Below are 23,104 nucleotides of genomic sequence, written 5' to 3'. Positions count from 1 at the left end.
TGTGGCTGGGAATATTTTTTGGAACAGGGCTTTTCCTTTCTGTTATGTTGTATAGAGTACTTGTGTACTGAATGTGGCTACGTATCATATGTGCAAAGCATTCAGAACTTGTGTGCTATGATATAAATAACTGGGCTGTCTGAACAAAATCCCTTCCTTTAAAATGTTGCGAAGTTTTCTGAAAAAGTTAAAATTAAAATACGTTCATAAATGTTGTGCTTGTAGCCATTATGTGAGGGAGTGTCTTCCTGTAAGGGTTATTTTTTATTTTCACTATCCTTTTATGGAGGTTTAAATTATCTTGTGTTATTCAATAAAACCCACAAAATTGTTTTTATGCAATTACTCAGAGACAACGTTCCAATATGTAACAGTCACGCCACCACATTATGTCCCTTTCATCTTTAACTTTCTGTTACTTTTGCCCACTAAGTGTCTGAGAAGGTAAGACAGGCTTAAAATATTCCAATAGACCATGCTGGCCTGGGTGCTGCTGATGCCAAGGGAGAAAGTCAGCAGATTTCTGCATGGTCCAGAGAGGCATATTTGTTAGGATAAATAATGTGGATGTGCCCCATTGCCCTAAACAGGATTCTCTGGTTTGACTTGCTTTCATAATTTCAGAGCATCTCATTTCTTTTCTATCCTGAGCATTGACCTTCTGAGGGGTGATTTTTCCAGCACTCTGGTATGCAGAAGGTGTGACGATGGTGCCAAGCATTTGAGACAAACTTTTGGCTAAGGACTCAGTGGGTTTTCAGGAACACTTAAAGGTGTGAGTTTGAGGGCCTTGGTTTTGGAGCCTTTTCCTTATTGGTCCTGTGTTCTTCGATGGGTCAGATTCTTTAGTCTCTCTATGCCTCAGTTTCCAGACTACAAAAGGAAGAATTCTTCTCAATCCCAGTGCAGCACTGTGGTCATAAATATGTTAAAAATCATGAAGCACTCCAATGCTATGCTAATGGAGGCTATACAAGAAGGACGGACAGATAGCCAAGAAAGCTTTTTACATATTTCAATTTAGTTTTTCAGATCTGATGAGATTGAGCCAAGTCCTTGATGGTATAAATCAGAAGTTTCACTGACTTTGAGAATCAGGCTGGTTGAAAATTTTGTAGACATTTCTATGCTTAGAGCTTCCTAGACTTACAAACGCATCAGGAGAAGACTTTCCTGTGTGACTGTGAGCATGGTGTTCCAGCAGTAGATTGTCAGAGCTGTTTTTTTCATCCTAGACTCCAGCGAGATGCTCCAATATAGGCACCTGCTGCGCTTGGTCAATAGGAGCTTATAGATTTATTAAGTCTTGAAAAGCCCACAGGAAGGAAAAAAGGTTGAATATGTAACTACCTCTGAAAATATGGTATTTTAACATATATCAAAGCTTTCTTTAAGAAGACAGATTACATTTTAACTTTTTATGTCTGCAGGCTGAACTCTTTTCAGCCTAAGATCCATTAAAGAGCTTTTTGTGCAGAGCTGGCTGAATGAATGGTTTAATGATAAACAGTCAAACACAGCACAAAACCATGAAAAGCTGCAGGTGCAGGTCCCCCGGCAGGGCTCTTTGAAGTCAGACTCAACTCTGAAGTGCTCTTTAGGTTTTACTTTCACCTTCCAGCAAGCCTCCTGGCTAGCAAGGAAGATTTTCTGTCTCAGAGCTGTCTGTAGCCTGGTTAAGAGCTGGTGGGTGGGTGGTGAGGAGATCAGAGCTCTGGGAAGGCTGCAGAAGAGCTGTTCTGGCATCTCAGCTCTTCAGAAAACCTCCAGAGCAGTTTGGAGTAATGTGGCTGTTGAAGTATTTAGTGTCCTTATTATAGCTTCTAAAAAAATTAGGAGATAAAAATAGGTTCTCCCCAATGCACTTAATAGATCAACTTCATTTTGGGGGAGTTTTGGGTTTTGTTTGAAGTTTCCAAAGCATACTGCTCTGTTTAACTGCCTGATTAACCACTGATTGAAAAACAGAGGTTCATGGCTATGTCTACCACCCCTCTTCCTGCAAACCTGTGTCCTTTTAGCATGGCAAAAGCTGACGGACTTTGCTGGGTGTGCCGAACAGCAGCAGACTCATTTGAGCTGTTACAGAGCAAGCAATTCTTTCTGAGAGAGCAGACTTCCTTCCAGGCCCTTCCGCTGATGCTATCACCATGGCATGTGGATCCTGGCTGCTTTGATGCTCTGCTTCATGCAGATGCAACAACAACTGTAGCTGTCTTTGAATAAAACGGTACCTGGGAAAGTGAGTGATGGATGGATATGCAGAGGACAGTAAGAAGCCAGGCAGACATCAGTGTAAATTTTTTTGTTTAGTTCATGCAAATATGTAGTGTGTTTGTCTAATTATCAAAATTTCCAAGGACTGAGACTTCCCATTTAGCACGAGGTTTAATGCATACGTGGGACACTGTGAGCACCATCCAGCACGATATGTGCTCCAGTTGTTGTGTTGCCCCATCAGTGCTGCCATGAATAGAGCTGTGATTTCCATCTCTCCTTTCCCAAGGGTCAGAATTGAGAGATAAATAGGGATAAACAGTTGCATCCATGAACTCTATTTTCTTTCTACTTCCTTTCTGCTACTCAGGTTTCCACTGGAATCCTATTTAAATTCTTTATTTGGTACTCAGCCCATGGAGAAAGTATGAGCCACGTGCGCAGAAGCTGTAGGTTGCTGTGAATTTTCCCAGTCCTCCAACTGGAAATCAGTGCTTGAACCCAGTTACAAAACCTAATTTAGCAGTGGAAAATAATGGGTTAAGAGGGCCAAGGTCATCTTATTTTGTGATTAAGAAGAGTGTGAGATCTGAAGAGGCAGTGGGGGATCTCTCCTGTCCCACATGGAGGCTTTCAGCCATCTGCTTGCAAGAGCTTGTCCTCTGCAGAGCTCCAACAGGGCACCTGCAAGATAAATGGGAGTGGAGGAAAATGCACTTTGTTCCCATTCCCCCATGAAGATATGGCTATTTCCAGCTGGCATATCAAAGGAGAAAATACCATTGCCGATACCTTAGGTGCCTGCAAGCTGAAAACTCGGAGAACTTACTAGTGATAGAGAAAGAAAAAAATGAGGAGATAAAAGGAAAAGCTAGAACTCATGGCGGGGGGATGATTTTGTCCTGCAAATTTATATGCAAACCAGGAATTATTTCTCCCTTGAGCCAAAAATATAAGGAATAAAGTAGGAACGTGTTTTTCTTTTATCAGGATTAAAATGGTGGAAATTATTTCCAAATACGCTCATAGAGAGTGACACTTTTTTTTTAATGTTTCTTGGAAAAAAAAAAAACCAACATATTTTCAGGAGGCTGTGATCAGAACAAAACACTAAGGACAGGCATTATGTTGGATCACATTTACAGGTTTTTCATTCTGTACATAAAACAGGTCTTCGGAGTTTTCCTGCCTGCAGAAAAAGAAGCTCTTGTCTGTCTCTGTCTTGTTCCTTCTTTGCCCGACTCCCCACGAGAGCAGGCGCTGGCTCTGACGCATGTGGCTCTGCAGAGCTCCCTTCCTCCACAGAAACAAAGGTCTGCGAGGGTTACCTGCCATGCACGTGGAGACCCAGGGGATAAACCCAATTTGAAGGCAGGTCCGTTTTCTTGAGTTACTTGCACCCAAATGGAGCTACCTGAGCATGTGCCAGTAACAGATTCCCAGGTGTTAGGCTCTGCCTAGTCTTGTGCATCTTATCCTTATTGCTTCAGTGGTGGCCTGTTTCTTAGGAACAAATATTCACTTTTGACTTTATGTCAAGAATATTCGAAGTCTTGAAACATTCTTTGATGTTGAAACATACGTTAAAGTTAACCTTTAGCATGTTTGATTTTTCCATGAACTTTTTATGTGTAATTACTCATGTTTCCATGTGAGAATACTCACATGTGTAATAAAAGCCATTAGATTCCTTTATTTAATTCAGCAAGAATTCATCTAAAAGTTTAGATTCATATCTTTACATTAGGAGAAAATGGACTTCATAAATTGCAGCCCTTGATATAATCAAGTTTCCAAATGTCTTCAAGATCAAACATACCCAATAAACCATTTAGTCAAGCCTGTCGTTCTTCAATTTGGTGTTGAATGAGCGTGCTTTAATCTACACCCTCTCAGGGCCAGAGTTTTGGTCAGACGCATAAATAAATGCTTGCTCATCTTAAAGCAGAAATGTTTGTCACTGGATAAAAGTTAGACAATGTTAAAATGCAAAACCAAACTAGCAAACAAAAAAAAAACCCACACCAGAAAAGTGTTTTCCTTCCTAATTGTGATTTTATTTGTAATAAAAATTCTGCACATTCTGCAACCCATAATGATAAAAGTATTTGCTCCCACTGAACAGGACAAGCTGGGAGAGTTGGTCATTCCCTATTCCCTACAAGCCAGGTTTGCGAGTTCAGGTCAGCTGCTAGCAGTTAATTATGTCCTGGTGCTGACAGGTAAGCAGAGGAGAGGTGTTTGGAGGTGCAGGCCACTGCGGCCCTTCCCTGAGATGATTATCCCACAGGCAGCAGAGCAGATAATGAAAAACCTGGCAGGGAGGATTGGAAGTGAGAGCAGTGCAGGTTTACCAGTGAGTCACAGTGATTATAATGCTGGTAGCAGCATGGTGCTTGCGTGGTGTGTTTGTGGCAGGATGAGTCAGAGAAAAAAAGATGAAGTTACGGGTTCCTTAAGCTGGCTGTGGTGGTTAGCGCCTGTCTCAATACCCGTATGTGCATGTCCTTTTGCTGGCTCTTTAGAGAGGATGCAGCTGGGGAGTGTTTTGGTTAGGACACTCTGCCTCCAAGCTGACTGGACACGAGCACGCTCTGCGAGGGAAGCGGGTAGCACTGGCTTTAGCTTGGCTCTGTACCTGGGCTGACCACCCTCGGTGTGAGATGTTTCCACTTCAGACCTGATTTGCAGCACAGGCAGAGCCAACTTACATCTGTCTGCAGAGCAGCTGTCAGCTCTTTCCCTGAAAGAAGTGGAAAATTCAGAGCAACACACATCCTGCTTTATCTGTCTGTCAAAATAAAGCTACGGGGAACAGAAAGGCACAAACCTGGGGGGAGGATGATAGAGAAGCAATAACAATGCTGTCCCTCAACCTTCACCACTTCTTTTACAGCCTGGACACCACTTGGTTAGGAATTTGAAGTGACAGTGTTTCTTGCCTGCATTTCTACTTACCTTCTACCCATGGAGATGAGGGATTGCCTCTTTACTCATGCAGCACATCACAAATGCTACTGATTTTCTCTTTACAGCCTCCCTCTCATCAGAAAGGCAAATACTGCTTTTCTAACCAATAAAAGAAATAGCAGTTAAGTGGAGATACAGCAGAAATCGGTGGTAGGAATAGAGCTAGAGCATCTGGGCATCACTTTGACAGCAGTACACCAGAGACCATTGCCCGCTGGCCAGTGAGCAGCACGAGTGATGGTGCAGGATGGGGCTGGGGTCAGGGTATTCTTTCCACACGAAGCTCACAGGGCTGTTTTCAGTGTCCTGAGCCATTCTTCTTGTTTCTCTCTCGCTTAGGCAGAGTGGCTTCTGAGCCCATGTTGAGATGCTCCAGATCTCATCCCCTCCCCACTTTCCTCTTGGCTTCTCTTGTCTCACCCACTGTACCCACGGCCACAAACACCAGAAATCGTCCTTCCCTCCTGCCCCACACCCCGATCCTGCTGGAAATGCTCACCTATTAGTTACGCCTTTGCGGGAAAAGGTAAGTTGGGGAGGCAGGGTACGAGGTGACATGCCACGCAGAGGGACTGGGGCTGCCTCATTAGTGCCTCTGGCTGGAGCCGCTGCTGCTCTGCTTCCCTGTTGCTAAGGAAGGTTTCTATGGCGAAGACCCACCAAGAAAGTGAGAATTAGAGAGAGTTAATGTTCAAAACAGATGAGCTTGACATTGTCGGCAGCTGGCTTCTTCAGGGAAAACAAGCTTCTGGAAGGGAAGACTGGCCATCTAGGATGCTGTGCAGAGTGGGAGGTGCAGCTGGCGTGTTTGCCAGTTTGTCTCATTTTAACGTTGGTAGTTTGTGGTAAATGCAACCTATTAAATTAAATGTTGATTGAGAGATATTCATATAGGTGTGTTCTTGTAGGATGGTGAGCTGCAGACTTCAGCCACACAGGTAGGGATTCAGCCACCTCCCAAAAACTCTTGCTGTCCTGTAGGCATCTCCCTATCAGCTGACGTAGAGAGTGGGGAGGCAAATGTGGCTTGAATCCACTGGGAAAATATACACTGGTCCAACTGGGTCTCCGACTACATGAGAGACACCCAAAAATCCTGGCATTCCTGAGGCCGATGGATACCTAAGACCTGTAGAGCACCTTCCTCAGCAGCCTGGAATGGTCCTATAGTGGTGCTGGTCTATTTTCTGTGTGTGCTGCAGAAACCCAGAGGTACTTATGTCTCATCCCCAGTGCCCTGAGGTACTAATGGTACCACCAGTGTTGCTTTTGGGCATGCCACTCTGGTGTTTGGAGCACTCTGCAGGAGGCAGCTAACCAGATTCTGGCTCTCCCACACCTTCCCAGGGCTGAACACCCAGTACCTCTTCTCAAGAAAGCATTTCACCCTTGTTCCAGGTCAAGTTAATCTGAGAGGGACAGAGCTCCTGCACATGGGACCATGCACTGTTGGCACTGTTAAGTCCCTGGGAACAGGTAACAGAGAACAAAAGGACATTTGGCTGTCTAGATGATGGGCAAGACATTCACCTGGGGTTTGGTCCCACTTTGGAGGAACATTGTGGTCCATCTAAGGCTTGTCTACTGCATTTGCAATTCACTGCAAGGACCTGGTGGTTGATTGTTTGACAAATGGGGTTATACATAGTGGCTGCCTGGGACAGCACAGGACCGGGCTCAGTGCAGGAGGAATCCTCCAGTGCTACAGCCCGCATTGCATGAGACCTCAGACTCCAGCGAGTGTGGTGTGCCCCACCAGTGTCAGTATGCTGGTTGGAGCTCTCTCAGTCCTTTCATTGTTTTATCAGACATTGTTATGTACGGAAAAGGGGCAGATCTGGGTACAGCTTTAGAGACAGGCTTTCACACAGCTGCACAGCCCTTGTAGGCTGGAGCTAAGCCTGTATAAATGGGACTATAGCTTACAGCGCTCTCTCTGGAGTGGGGCTTCTGAGATTGAGGAGAGCTTCTTGACAGAGAGTATGTGAAATCTCATGTTACTGCTACTGGTTTCCCTTCTTCCTTTATTTCTCGATGCTGTCGATCTCCCCACTTTAACAAGCTTTACATTTGCCAGGGAAGAAAAACGCATTAGAAAATGGTATCGGCCTCTTTCTGTGACTGCTCTGCTTGCCTGCAGCCTGCCTGCTCTTTCAGAAAGCTCGAGCTAAGCTGTCAGAAGTTCCCCTCCTCATGTGGTGCTGCTCTGGTGATTTGCTTTCCTTCTGCAAGCCTATGGAAGGTGCTGCTAATTCACTTACAGCGTTAACCTGGCCAGAGGCTGTTCCTCTCCTCTCTCATGGAGGCAGAGTCAGAAGATTAAATTCTTGAGGTTAAATAAGTGACCTGGCAGTTCTGTTCAGTGTTTCTGTCTTGCTCTGTGATGCACGGATGGTGGTTGGCCTTTATGCAGCTGATTAGAAGAAAAGTGGTTAGAGAAAAAGCCTGCATTAAGGTCAGCTGTTATTTTCAGTCCATGTGATGAGAGAAACACCGGCACCACTGCTGTGTCTGCCCTCCAGCTCCCCCGGCCATGGGATGGAGGGAGGCAGGGGTAAGCAGAGCCACGGTATTTTTCCCACCCACCACTGTGGCCTGCAAGTCCCTTGCGCTCTCTGCAAGAAGAAACATCCCTGTAGTTGAGCCCTTGGTCCTGCCCCACCACGCCGGTGTCCCTGCCCCGTGCTGCCAGATTGCATGTTTGGGTTTAGAGGCCTGACTCCCTCCAGTGTCCCACCCCCGTGGTCTCACCACCATACTGTGGACCTAGCTCAGCCCCCGCACACTCTTCAGTAACGCTGCTTTGCTGGAGATGCCTCTCCACCTAACCAGCCTTCATCTCGCTCTCTTCCGTGCTGCTTTCACAGGCTCTGCGGGTGGGCAGCTGGACGGAGGCTGGCTCTGCCTCTGTGCTACCTGGCCTCGCAGGGAGAGGTGCTGGACCAGCATGAGCTGGTACAAAAGGGTGCCCAGTGTTCCTGCTCTCACTGAAATTTAAGGATAGATGCACCATGATGCACTTCACCAGAGTGAGAGTTGTTTGCACTTTAACTTGAAAGCTGAACTAACTGGCCTTTGGTAAATTGTCAACAAACTGGTACTGCTCAGAGGCTTTCTTTCACACACATCTTGCACTGCTGTGGAAATAAATGCACAGACACGAGCGTGGGTTCAGGGACACCAGGCTGAGGGCTTCCTCTTGGCTACAGGGACAGAAAGGAGATCATAGAACCGTTTTGGTTGAAAAGGACATTTAAGATCATCAAGTCCAACCATTAACCTAACACTACCAAGGCCACCACTAAACAATATCTCTAAGCACCACATCTACTTGTTTTTTAAATCCCTCCAGGGATGGTGACTCCACCACTTCCCTGGGCAGCCTGTTCTACTGCTTGACAACCATTTCGGTGAAGAAATATTTCCTGATAATCTAAACATCCCCTGGCACAACTTGAGGCCATTTCCTCTCGTCCTGTCACTTGTTACCTGGGAGAAGAGACTAACACCTTCCTCGCTACAACCTCCTTTCAGGTACTTTCAGACATTGCGTTCATATCACATTGTCTAAAAGTAAGTTACCTTGCTATAAAGTAAGTAAATCTTTGCCTAGAGAAAATAATTTTCTCAAAGTTACAAAGGACTTTCTTAAAATGCACATCCTACTCATTTCTCATACTCTCAGATGCTCAGCTGTAGACTTGGAAGGGGCTTAACTCTCTTCCTAAGTGGAAAAATCGTTGGTGGGAAGCACTTTGCAGCATGTTGGTTTGAAGAGGTGCAATAAACCATTATAACGGGTGCACTGATGCTACAAACTGTTCACAGGATGAGGACAGATACTGCATTCGTGATCTAGGCTCTAATTGTTCTGACAATGTCTTCACCTAGAGATGCTTACCACAACTAAGAGTTATGATTTTTTTAATAGGCATTATTCAAAATTTAAGGATGTAGCTTAAAGACATTACAGACTGCTGCCAGAGTTGTGATGTATGATCTGCAGAGGTTTACTCCCCATTAGATAATACCGTAGAATTGACTTAAATCTCCTCCCTCAGTTAAACAATACTCTAAATGTCATCCCTGTTTACACTACTAGCAGAGCACTCAGTAGCGATGATCTGTACTCTGGCAGTCCACGAGCGTCTACAAGCAGCCAGCAGATTTACACTGTGGTGAAAACTACCTCATTATCTCCAGTAGTAAAATTCCTCTCATAAATAGTCTTGTGTGCTCAAGCTTCAAATGGAGTTTGCGTATACTGTAATGAAATCTATTTCCTAAATGCTTTCCTAAGTGTTTTAACATCCCTAGTTCATTCTCCTTCCTGAAGGCGGGTGCACCCAGGCGACGGAGGCAGCCAGAGGCACAGGTGTGCGGCGCAGGCAGGCGAAGTGTAGAACGGGTGGGTTCATGGCTCTTGTTGTGCTCGTCTCGATGCACCGTAGGTGTACTGGGAATGTAACGGGGAAAAGGGCAGCATGTTGCTACAGCGAAGCAGGACCACGGCCTGTCTGGACAAATGGGTATTTGGCAAATGGGGAGCAACAAGCACCTCCCAGGCAGGCCTGGGGAGCCTTGCTTTCAGCTGTTATGGCTGGTCTGCATTTGTAAGAGGGCTTCTCCTAATCCTGACTGGCTTAAACTGGGGAACATACCATGTTACATCATCGCCACACACACAAGAGCACTAGCTATTAAAACTCTGTTATTCTCCCGCACAGCCCCCTGCCCTCCAGCCCTGTGGGCACACAGGAGATGCTTCACCAAAACGTCCCTTGGGAGTTGCTTCATCTGACAGATGTGTGCACACAGGCGTAGATCTCCCGCAAGTGCTGTAGCGTCAGGTTAGACTCAAGAACATAACATTCTCTGCAGATGCAGTGATCTGGCTTTGTGATTCATTTATCTCATGACTCGGTGCTAGCATCAGAGCTACAGCAATTTCAGGTCTAAGGAAGAACCACCCTATAAATAAAAGAATAATTTGCATTGAAGTAGCTAACTGGCATCTCAGCACTTTAATATATCCACTTACAATCACATTTTGTGTTAGAGCGGATTATGAGAGGTTGCTAATGCCGCTGTCTGCCTTCCTCTTCTCTTTGTGCTTTCTGCAATGGGCAGAAAAAAACACTGCAGAGGGATGGTCCCTGCGAATTACTTGCTAAATTGACTGTATTCTTGAAATGAACTTTAAAAGTCAGCTGAACTGCTCTCCCAACATTGCAAAATTGAAAATTACATCAAATTTCAAATCACAAGTGAAGAAAGCAAGCTGGCTTGTTCTGAGGAACAGAGCTATGGCTGCTATATGCTGTAACCATTAATTATCCCTGACAGACTTTTCTGGAATCACAATACTTTCTTGAAGGGGAGGGTGCTTCACTTTTGATGTAGAGTATTTTGTTTTGGGCTGTCGTGCTGTCTCAACACATTTGTATGATATTTAATTCTTCAATAATTCTCTTGCAAGAAAGAATGCAGAAACCGTGTTATGGATGCTCTTGGCCACAGAAACACCTGGAAAGAAGATCCTGTTTTCTGCTTCCCAGGTTAAAAGAGGTGGATGATCTTTTCTTTTCTTGAAACAAGATATTACTTTTCCTGAAAAATGAAAGTCCCCTTTGAGTAAAGCAGTCTGCAGATTCCTGAAAAGGAAAAAAACCCTCAGAAGCTAAGCAGAAAGGGAATTTTCAGAAAAGAATATACTTCATTTTGAGATGTTTCTTATCTTCAGCTTGTACTTCATTTTTATAGGAGAGCTTTAAACACAACTTCAAGATCTGTATAAAAATTCGTGTTTTGTGAAATGAAGGGTTTGGGTTTTTTTCAATTGGAGTGACTTTGTTTATGTTTTAGTTCATATAAGTGTTGGGGAAAGTGTAACGTAGATTGGCTATAAGCAAATCTGTCCTTAAGTGGCCCCAGCCACTACCTTCTATTTTCCCCAGACTTGGGTAGTCACAAAGCTAATCAGGCTGACGAAGACAGAAACCTTTCAGGGCCGGTGCAGGGGCACTGACCCATGCCAGGGAAGGGTGTGGGGAGCTTTGCCACCACGGCTGGAAGTGACTCTTGTCTCCCGGGAGCTCTCCCCATCTGCACTGCACCCAAGGGTGAGGCTCCCAAACTAAGAGCCCAGGCTTGTCCCGAGGTAACCCAGCTCCCATGGGCTTCAGCAGGAACAGCATGGGGCCCACAGGAGATGGGAGAGTTGGGCCCTACCTGTTCACGCAAGGTGCATAAACACTTAATGAAGTGCATTGATGGGTTTCGAGGAGGCACACGAGCATGTTCCTAGGGTGTCCTCTGTGAAACAGCACTGCGTCTGGTCTTTTCACAGAGGCTGCAGACATTTTCTCCTTTGGCTTTCTTATTTGGGTAAGGGAAGTGTGCTCCTGTCACAGCCATGTCCCCACGCCATGCTGGTCATCTACTGTCTGCTGCTTGCTGGGGCACGGGGAGGATGTGAGCTGTCCCAGGCAGGGACTGATGCTTACCGGAGGTGCTGGATGCACATGCATTTATCACATGCTGAAACACAAATGGACCTGTGGGATAATTTGGCGCTATGTAAATATTTGTTAAGATGGCTCAGTGTGCTCTGTGCTCAATGAAGGCAGCAGAGCTGCAGTAAATTACCCCAGTACACAGTGTGTCTATTTATAAGGAAAGGACAGTGCAAAGCCCAATGGTTTCAACATTTTCTTAGATTTGCCAAGACATAGTGACTTCAAAAGATGAGCTGTTTTAATGTGGATGCCCAGTTTTAGACAGCCAAATTATTTTCCATATCCAAGGGTCATAATACTTTCAGGAGAACGGTATCCGTGGCTGCAGTTTCTTTCAACAGAAACCTGCATAAGTAGTGGAAGCACTGATTAGCCAGGGCTGGTGCCTTCCTTGTGAGAAAGTCAAGCTGAAGACCCATCTCCTGCTGCCCAAGTCAGACCTGATGCCAGACCAGGTTCCCTCATGCCTCATTCCTATCCCATGAATATCAAGCAGGGGCTCGCTTGCTCACTTTCCATCTTTTTTTTTTTTTACTGTCTGTAGCAACAGCTTAACTAAAGCTGTTTTGTATACCCCAACAGCCTTTTTATAACATATGTGTGTATATACACACACGCTACAATTCCTGTGCTCACCCACCAAGAATTGATAAAGCAATGCATTCCTCATTCCTTGGCTTTTGGAAGACGTAAAGTAAGAGTGTAAGCTATAAATCCAACTTTGTAATCATAGGATATGTAAGAGGACAAATAATCATATCTTGTCAGGCAAATGACTGTTTAAATTATTTTTCCATCTCAATACATAGGCAGCCACAGTCACTGAAATGTATGACTCAATAGGTAAAATGTTCAACTAGCTTAGAATTATAGCACATCTATTTTCAGGTGCCACAAAACACATGTTCATCAAGAAGACCATTAAAAAATTCATTTCCTAAGCATTAAATTATTGAGGAGATCAAGTACTGGATAATGAATTGCACAGGCAGAAAAGTGTGCGCTATAAAAGGTGAGCTGCAAGGCAAAGTCATTTCATTAGGAAAAAGGCAAATGTCCCAACAGTCTTGGTGTAAAATAATGAAGTTCTACTCTATCTTTGCAGTTTGATATGTAAAGTATGTATTTTTTAAAAGGTCACATCCTTTATATATTTATAAAATAGGCTGCTGCTTCTTTTGGCTGCTTCTTTGGAAAGGTGCTGTAGCACAGGAGTTAGTTGTAAAAAATATTCACAATCTAAAGGTGAAGTCCCACTTTTTTTTTTCTGTTCTGGATATTTTAGCTGTAGGAGCTGGTCAGCAAGAGCTTTATCAGCAATGAAATAGACTCAGAATTTATGATGAAGATGATCAAGCCAGGCTTACTGAGTCATGCACTGAACTGAGCCAGGAGGACGGTAAATGGAAGAAAAGGAAATGATTAATGAATGAGTTAGCCAAAAAAGTAACCGCCGAGGTGTCAGCTCAGAGATAGAAGGCTCCCCAACGCCTGAGGTTGCCCAGAAGGACTGGGTCCCTCGGCACTCCTGCTGATCCGCAGGCAGCCAACAGTCCAGTTCCCCCAGACAGCTCCATCAGTGTGCGGCATGGTCAGGCTGCCAGTTACCATTGATCTTTTCTGGGGCAGGTGATGGTAGCCAAGTGATAGGGATGGGAGGGCTCCCCAGCCTCATTCATCACCTGGTTTTGGAGAGCACTTTGGTGAGCATCCAGTATTGAGTTAAAAATGTAAATGGTGCCTTTAGCAGGGTTAATGACATAAAGCTAATCTGATTTTCTGGTAGTCTACTTGTAGATTGGGTGGATGGGAAAAGGTGTTTGAGCACAGTATTGATTATATTGATGGCACTTCAGAATTTTCTTGGAAGGCTGCTGTCAAAATATTTTTCCTTAGGGACTCAGTCTGCCTGCCACAATTCATCTTAGCATATTTTTAATGTGCAAACTACTTAACATCCCCTCCGTTCTCTTCTCTGTGCTCGAACAGAGTTTTGTATTTTCCGAGTTGATACTTCAGCCTGTTTGAAGGCAGGCGGGGAGGGCTAAGGGGAATCCATAAATAGCATCTTAGTTTGGAGCCGAGAGATTTGGAGTCTGATGTGGCCATCTATGCATGAAGCAGCGATCAGCTCCACGGAGGGCATGTTAAGCTAACCTTAAAGGAACTTAATGGCCAAAGCAACGCTGAAGAAAATCAGACTTGCTGTGTGGCTCCCCATGTGAAGTGATGTTTTTTAACTACGTGTTAAACTATATGTTTTAGCTATATGCTTGTCGGTGTGTCTCAAATTATTTATACTGGTGTTCCTGATTTTCCCCACACTAGGGAGGGGAAGATGGGGCTGCAAAGATAGCACTGAACATTGGTCTGTCTGTGGTGGAGCCTGGGTTTCCGATTCCTGCCCCCGCATCTTCTCTGGGCTGGGGATGATCTTCAGCTTAAATACGGCCTCGTTACGTGGGACATCACAAAATTTACTGGCATAGAAACACATAGCGCTATACAGAATTACGTGAAGTTGTTAGGCCTACCTGCATTGTGTCAGATATAAATAAGACTGATGTAAAAGGTGTTGCCAAATTGGGAAGCAGCCAGCAGCTTTGAACTCTTGCGTAGGATCAGCAAAGCACAATGTGCTGACTCTGGCAGAGCAGAAACAGCATAAGACTAAAACAAAAACTTGTATTTTTGTAACAAGTAAGAAAGGCATTATAAAGTGGATAAATTTCCTTTAATTTTTTTTTAATTGTTCATAGTTATGGCATTTTCAACAGGGATTTTTTTCTGGAATAAAAATATCCATGAGCTCTTCCCAGCAGTTGAAGGTCCTTTGGATGAAACAACTCCTTTGTTGCAAGGGGGAGGCTCAAAAGTGCAGAAGGCAGAACCTTGTGGCATTAAAGCGGTCACTGTGCCCCAGCCATCCCTAAAGGTTTCTGTGACTGTGGTGGCACCAGCTTCAGACCATGCACTCTGGTGAGGAGGGGGCCAGGGGAGGCTGGATGGTTTTAAATAGAAATTAGAAAGCCAAAAACACGTGTAAACAAAGTTCGACCTGACTATTGCTCCTAGAAAGCAAAGTCCAGGGCCATGGGTGAGACTAAAGGACTTGTGAGTTTGTACAGTAACAACATTTCTGTTGTCTAAATTAACTGGTGGAATATTATGGTGGTTGCAGACTTATATGCAAGTAGATTTTTCAGATTTAATTTTCTTCTTAGTCTCCTTCAGCGTGCTAGTCACTAGTGCAAAGTCTCTACCTTGTTGCACTCATGTTTGTAAGAAGAAAATCAATTGATTTTATGTTGGATCTGAGTAAATTTAACCTTGCGGAAAACAGTTTTCCTGACAGGTTACATTTGCATCCCAAAACTGACTTGTAGGGATTTAACACATCTCCCCTTGTTGTGCCACATGACTGACAAGCAAGGAATGTTAGGTTTATCCCCTTTAATGATTTATCTTTATTTTTGTCTTTTCCATGTCTGTACATAGTGTTCCTGGCCTGGCTCTTACATGCTTAATACCAGGAGTACAAGCACTGGTAGTGTCTAAGTGGTTTGTTGCTCTGCTATGCCATTTATTAGCAGGTGGCAAAACACACAGCCATGGTAGAAAATCTGCTTGCAGAAATCACTTGTTATATCTCATCAAAACAGTCTAACACTTTCTCTCAGGTCAAAGAGGAGAGAGAAGAGTGGGGATGGGAGGTCTCTTTTTGCATTTAGGGACAACAGATTTACAATGTGAACCTAAATGGAATCTAAAATTTGAGCTGGAAAAAAGATCCATTTAAAGGAAGTACGGTTTTGGAAAGAGTTTTAATAGACAATAAAGACAGACCATGTGTTTCACCTAGAGATCTCAACAGACAGGTGCAGTGTGCCTCCTCTTCTGTGTGTTGGCATGAGATTAGGCAAGAGGAAAATAACCCAAAACAGCTTTCCCAAGGTGACCCTGAGCAAAGTTCTGGCAGGAGTGGATCCCACCATCTCCGGTAGATGAGACGCCCCAGTGGGGTGACTGCAGTAAGCAGGGTAGTAGGAGAACTGCCCTGATGTGGGTCACCCACTTGAAAAATACATGCTCAAATTTGCATAAATGCTTAGTTCTCATTTAAGCATTTAAATGGAGTGGTACAAAATGCACCCCACAGCTACACCAGAAGAGATTTACTCTAACTTAAGCATGAAGCCAAACAAATCTGGTGGACTCAAATTTGGTGACATAATTTGGAGCCACAAAGGTGGTATGAAGCTCATTATTTCTTTTAGACCCTGTCCTGGATCCTACTCATCTGACCCAGAGAACTTGGCTGCTCTGTGGCACTCCCACCGAGTCGCCCCGTCAGAGGCTGGCTTTTCTGCCAGGATAAAGCCAGGGGCTCTATTTTTAGGCAGATGCCAGGAAGGTTTTTGGGAAGCATAACACGGAGCAGCAATTGTAGAAGCTGGGAAGCTGCCAAACAACCATTTTCTAGCTCTCCTCTCCAGGCGCAAGGACCTGCATGGCTCATTGTCTGCAGGTTTTTGTCCTAACAGAGGAAGGCAGAGCTCTCTGCGTTGGACTGTTAGTCGTTCCATAGCAGATCTGCTGAATGGTTGTGGTGAATTTAAAATAATTGTACTATAGTTATTCGCCAGTGTACATTACATTTGGAATCAGAGGTCGCTTTTCTTTCTTTAGAAGGGGAAAACATTGTAAGTGAACCTGTAATTTTGAGTATGCTAATTCCAAGACATTTGCAGATACTGAGTGGTTTCCTGGAATAACAGCCTCTCTCAAGAGAAACGTCAAATGCATTTAATCAGCCACATTTAGAGCTCTGCAAGATCTGCAAATGAATTATTAACGATCTCAAATGTTTTCAAATGACCCAAAAGTCAGGAATAACGTGGCTCTTCAGATAATCAGCTCTGATTCAGGGCTTCTCCTTTCCACTTTATGCACTAGAGGCTCTGCACCTGCCTGCTGCTGCTAACTGGAGATCCTTGCAGCTCAGATAAACCTCTCTGGAGGTGCTTGGGTGGCTGAACAAATGCAAAGTGCAGCTGGTGTCCAGCTGTGTCTGTATAGATTTATGCAACATGTAGTAAATAACAACTGACCGGTGCTGTGGATCTTGGGGGGAGGTAAGGGATGCTCCAGGGAACGCAGGTCCCACATGGCTCTCATCACTGCATGTGGCTGTTGTCCACAGAAGTCCTCCAGGCCCACGATGCTATGTTTGACCTGAAGTAATGGAAGATTGGTTTGGGTAAGGTCTGCCCTGAGAAGCAGGTTTGAGTCACGAGTCTTCTCATTAGCTAGCAACAGCAAGAATGGCAGAATAAAGCTGTGAAGCAAAGCCCGGCTCAGGACATCTGGGTTCCAGCCTTGGCTCACCCTTTGCCATGTTAAGAAAATCATAGATGGCTCACGCCACTTCACCTGCAAAACAAGGTATCTTGTAAAGTGCTTTGAGAAATACTAACAACTGTCACATTGTATGTGAGTCAAACCCCTTCCACTGCAGTGTGGAAATACCCTTTCAGGAAAAAATAATTGCAACAATCTAATTTCTTCAGATGAGGTAATGCACTTACATTAATTTTTGAATCAACAAATGTTCTTGTTTAAGAGCCTCAGCTGACAAATTAATGGAGCCATCAAGATGAAGATGTAAACAAAACACTTGCAGTAGCATGTGAATTAATGAAAAAACAAAAAGGTATTAACTCTTATGGATACCAATACAATGAATTCTGGTATATGTACAAAGAACTCCCTCGGGTCTTGAGGAAGGTGTTCAGCAGCTTGTTATATTCAAATGCAGAATTTCTGTTCAATCTGCCTGTTGGGGAGGACCTTAAATACGAGGACACAATGAAGCTTACTGCAGGTTTTAAGAGGAAGTTGTGAGCAGAAATATATTTCTTTGCTGGACAAAACCCACTGATAAACAGAGAGTGCAAACCAGCTGTATCTGGGACGCTGTCAAATCATAGCACAAAAGGAGAATTAAAAATCTACTCCCTCCTTTGCCTGAGTAAAAATTGCAGGGTGGTCACTTTATTTTGCATATAATTATAATAATAAGCTTGATAGTGTATCCGTTATGGATTAAATACTCTCTGTGCATTATTAACAACGTGGCTGTTTGTCCCACTACACTCATAAGGAAAACATAAAACACAGACAGATGAAAGCAGAAGCGGCTGTGGCTATTAAGAACAATTAAGCACTCCACAGCCTCTCTGCAGGGGGCTGCTCTGGAGTGGCTTAATGGAGCAGATCTCCTGTGGTGATGTGCATTTTGATAATGCTGTCTTGCAGATTCAGGTAGAACTATCTGCTCTTCTTCAGGAGCTTCGGTTACATAGCAAGAAGCAGCCCTATCTACAGAGAGGGTGCTGCCTATTTAATATTTGCTCATTTCATTTCATTTCAAAATGGAGTTGGAGACTTGTTTGTTACAAATAAAATACTTCACAGGGAGATTAGCTGTCTGCTTTCTGTGGCTAGAAGAGGAAAGGATATTGATGTCACTTTTTAGCTTGAAATCAGCTTGAAACTTCCACGTAGTTCTGTTATACAGTGTGCAATTCTGTTATTTCAAGCTCAGCATCCCTTTTCTTATTTATGAAGATGAACCACAAACTAAGTCCCTTTCGGCTTGCACACCCTCTAAGTGAGATGATCTTATAAAAAGTGATGTAGTTCCTCGTGCCAAGGTTTGGATTTTCCAAAGCTTATTTTTTTCTTTTACACAGTGTCTGAAAATGTGTTTATGTCAAGCAACTCGCAGGGCTTTGGTCAGCTCGGGAACCTGGGCAGCCCAGGGGAAGGGAGTGCTATGGGCTGTGGTAGGAGGGGAATGAAACTAAGGAACTTAAAAACTACGACCAGTCATGCTTGACCATGTTTCCTTTGTGCAGTGTCTTTTCTAAGTCCACACACCTTGTAAATTAGGTATATTATTGCCTGGTATATGTTCAAGGAATAATGGCTGAAACAGGGACCCATGAACCTCTGTCCTCTCACTGGAATCATTCTTCTGAAAAGAATGAGATCAGCTAAAGAGGTAGGAATAAAAACAACATGCTATATGAACATACCTGTGGAGAAACATCATTGTTTTGATGCAGTCAGCCTTTTACATTGACTTTAAAAAACCCAAACCCCTTTAAACCATAAACCCCACTGCCTGCTGGTTTTGTTTTCCACTTGAAGAGAACATCGAATACACTCTGAGCTAAGTCCCTTAGGAAGCTCTCAGGCTTTCTCACCGTGTGTGTGTGTGTGTGTGTGCGCGTGTGAATAAGGGCAACAAATACAGCCTCCTGTTAAAATATGACCTTGGAAAGCAAGTATAAAATTGTTAAACTTGCTCACTGAAAACAACCACCATTCATTTAGCTCTCAGTGCTCTTGCCTGGACAATGCGCCTTAGTCATATGGTTTAGTCCTGTGTGGAGCAGGGAGTTGGACTTGATGATCCTTATGGGCCCCTTCTAACTTGAAGTATTCTATGAGTCTATGTTTTATAACTCTTCCTCAGTTTTACATATTATGTATTTATGTATTAAATGTTACTGATTTGGCCAAAAGAAAATTGCGGAATTGCTGGAGCAGTATTAGGATCAAGGAGAATAACAGTATTAGGAATTAAGGTCATAAATATTGTTATTTTTTTAAAGCACAATTTTGTTTTGAATCAAATAGTGATTCCAAGTTACCAGTGTCACAAGCAAGTGCATATCAATGGCAACAGGTTTGTCGTTCTTTGCAAAAAGTGAATTTAACTCTGGTATTTTTTCAGCTCTGTGTTTAATGTTTCGACTCATCCAAGCAACAGGAAACTAAAGGATATTGCTGTGCCCAAAGCAAGAACTCTGAATGCCTATCGTCTGCAATTGCTCAGGGTAATAGTGACACTGAAGATGAAGCCTTATTTCTGCAGCCTTTGTACTTTGCTTCATTAGACATTGCCTCGCCAAAAATCATCTCCCCGTGCCCCCCCCCCCCCGCCCCAGCAGAGATGAGTTGCTGAAGAATACCACAGGGAAAACCACTTTTAAACTATAATCCTGGAAGTGCTTGTGCCTGAGCTGGCCTAGTGAAAAACATGTCTGTCTCACAGAATTACACAAGCACATTTCGTTCTGTGAAAGAGCCGTAGCTTTTCCAGAACATCCACTGCAGCTCTTAACAGGAGGTCGAGACATTTCAAGTGTCCAGCCAATGTAGTGACTAATGAAGGTTCTGTGTATAATTATGTATACACATATACATGCTATTTCACAAAATGGGTAATAATATTTTTATTAAACAAAAAAGTGATGGTACCGACAGGGTGAGTTCTCTGCTTGCCGTGCCTTGGAGCCTGTCTCTTTTTGTGGTAGCCATTGTGATAGATGGTGAGGAACCCGTCTGCTTCATCAGAGATTCCCAGACCTGCTGCTACCCACATACAAAGGTCCGATTTTGTATTTTTTTTTAGTGCTTCACCACAGAGTCTGCGTTAGCTGGACAGATCATTTCTCTTCCTCCCACTGCCAAGAGATACATAATCATTAATTTGGGGGGGGGGGGGGGGAATTTTCAAAAAAGGTAATGCAGCTACTGCCCTGGTTGACTTCAGCAAGCTCTTCAGGTACGCACTGCCCTGAAAGATAATGTCAGTTGGTGTTCTTACAGCCCAGAAAATACAGAAGTGTAAGCTACCAACTTATTCTACAGTAAGGTAATAGACTTCAGAAGAATTGTCTGTAGATGTAAAACATACATGTTTCTGTTTCAAATTACTATGACTTTATCAACTGCCACAAAGAAACACAGTCTCTTGTCCAGAAATAATTTATTCATCAACAATAAAACACTGAATAGAAAAAGCCTTTTAAATAAAACTATATATAATGCTTTATTTTTTTATTCGATACTCCACAAAAAACACTACAGACAGTAACAAAATAATCCAATTAATCTTAAAAATTTCAAATTATAATTGTCACTCTTCATTAATCATGTTTTATTAACAATGCAAAGGTCATTTGTTTACATGTTATAGTTTTGCTTGGTTTCATTAAATTGTTTCTTAAAACACTCGAAGCAATTTGTTGTTTGCCCCATAATTTATAACATATATATAAGTATATCAATAAACAATATAACAGCTCTGAGAAAGATACGCAGACTGTTCAATGGTAAGCAGTCTACCATAGGTTGTTTAGTGGGAGAGCGGGAAGAAATCACAACTGAATTGGGATAGAAGTCAACACATTGAAGAGAGATAATATTTGGGGAACAATTACATATTTTCCATTGCCCGTTTATTAATGTGATCTCTTTCAAGCTCTGATTTCTCCTGGTTTAGATACTCTAGCACCTTTGCTAGCATATCCTCATCCAGATACTGCCTGTTTTGTGTGTCATCCGTTTCCCCGGCCAGGGAAAGCCTTTTGCCGAGTGAAGCCAACTTTGCAACCTCCTGTGGTCCCAGCTGGCTTAGGTGCTCCCTGATGGCCTGCTCCAGCCGGTCATCTTCCTGCAAGTCGCTTTCAGAAGCTGGCACTGGGACTCGTTTCATCTGGTTCATATTGATAACTTCAGGATATTTTGCCAACACCTTTGCCAAGTAATCAGCCAGTTCTTCATCCTTCTCGTTCAGTTTCTCATACTCCATTTGTCGCCTTTCCAAATCATTCATCCAGGCACCTTGAGGAAATGGGTGTCCTTTCAATCTTCTGGGAATGTAAGACAGTCTTGGCAAATCATTCTCTTGATTAAGACGATTTAGTAAGTAGGAGGGATTCTGATTAGCTAAATTGTCAGTTCCCAGAAGACTGACAATATCTTCAATATTAAGGTCTTCAGGTAGATTTTCTGGAATAACATTAAGAGGCTGCTTCATGTACCCATTTTTAGAGTTTACATTATTTTTAAATATATCGCTCTGTCCTAGATTAGTTTCAGTGATCTCGTCGAGGTCTTCTGGGAATTCTGCTTCCTGCTCAGCTTCCAACCTTTCACTCTGAAGCTGCTTTTTTTCTCCAGCTTTCAACATGTCTATTAAATCCTCAGGAGGAATTTGTAAATTCCTTGAGATTTCTATCAGCTGAGCTATAGACTGAGGATCGAGTTGCTTATCCAAAAATGTGGGTGCTCTTTTTTCCTCAAGTTCTCCTCCAGTCCTTAATTTCCTATTTGCAGCACTGCCCATCAGCCTCTTGAGGTAATAATTCATTAGCTTTGAAACATCCTCTGACGTTTGGTCTTTATTGTCTTTTCTTATTTCATCTTCAAGGAAGCTGAGTTTCCCTGATCTTTTCATTTCATCATCAATCTCCTCTTCATGTTTATCAATTTCCTCTTTGCTATCTTTTATTTCTTCCTGGGTTTGACTTTCCACTTTTTCCTCTATGGGATTCCAGTCTTCTCCTCCAACCACATCTTCATAGGCAATGTTATTCACTTTATATACATCATCTTCATCATCTGCATACAGTTTCTGGTCCTCATCCAGCCTTTCTTTCTTGTGGTTACTAGGTCCTGCCATCTTCCCCAACTCCTGAAACACAGACTCCAACGTAGCAAGGCTTTGGGGTGTGTATTGCTCTTCAACTATTTCATTAGTACGCTTGAAAGGACTGTCTCTTGAACTCTCTTCGTAGTGCCCAAGTGGCATTTTGAGATATTTCTGCCACCTCTCAGGCCACTTATAAGCCTCGTAATCATCAGTTACTCCAGCTGGAAAGTTGTTATCTGAACTCAGACCGTAAGGTTTATTCTCCTTTGGGCCAACTTTTGACTCTTTCTCAGCTTGCCGCAAGGCTTCCAACATTACCTTAACCCATTGGGACTCATCTTCAGTCAAAGAATCCCTTACATTATCTGGTAGGTGAACCTGATCTTTGCTTTCTTTCTGTTGCAAGAGATACGGGACACTTTGATAAGAGTTGTAATCAGGGCTGCTTTCTCCCTTGTTAGTTTGCTTGCGAAGATCTTCTATGTATTCCAAAGCTTTGATCATATCAGGATTTGGGAACCTTTGTAAGTTTTTCATTACATAGTCTGGATCTTTCTGAAGCAGCTGATGCTGCTGGAAGGAGGCTGCATCAACCCAACAGATTATGACAAAGAAAAAGGTGAGAGCACAGGCTGCTTCAAGCTGGAAGTTTTTAGTTTCTGCCATATTTAAAATATTTCCTTGAAATAAAGAAGAAGAAGAAAAAAGAAGCAATTAACATATGGAGACAGACTTACCAAACTGAGAAGCAAAACAGAGATTGTTATTTTAAACTGGAACTTATCACGAAGGGCACCACCAGTACTACACGTTTTTATTAAGTATGGAAACCTCATATAACTCATACATGAAAGCCATACATTTTGGTGGAAATCTGATATTTTCTGAA

At 43.2% G+C, this 23,104-nt stretch overlaps 1 protein-coding gene across 1 annotated transcript; it reads right to left on the bottom strand.

Annotated features, from left to right (window-relative positions):
- Positions 1-20,997: 20,997 nt before the first annotated feature.
- Positions 20,998-22,884, bottom strand: SCG2 (secretogranin II). The gene has a single exon (XM_068406957.1). The coding sequence runs from the start codon at positions 22,879-22,881 to the stop codon at positions 20,998-21,000; it is 1,884 nt and encodes a 627-aa protein (XP_068263058.1). The 5' UTR covers positions 22,882-22,884.
- Between the last annotated feature and the right edge of the window lie 220 nt (positions 22,885-23,104).

Source organism: Nyctibius grandis, chromosome 8 (assembly GCF_013368605.1).
Source record: "Nyctibius grandis isolate bNycGra1 chromosome 8, bNycGra1.pri, whole genome shotgun sequence".
NCBI classification, from domain to species: domain Eukaryota; kingdom Metazoa; phylum Chordata; class Aves; order Nyctibiiformes; family Nyctibiidae; genus Nyctibius; species Nyctibius grandis.
The sequence above is the reverse complement of the archived record's forward strand: the minus strand, read 5'-3'. Positions and strand labels throughout refer to the sequence as shown.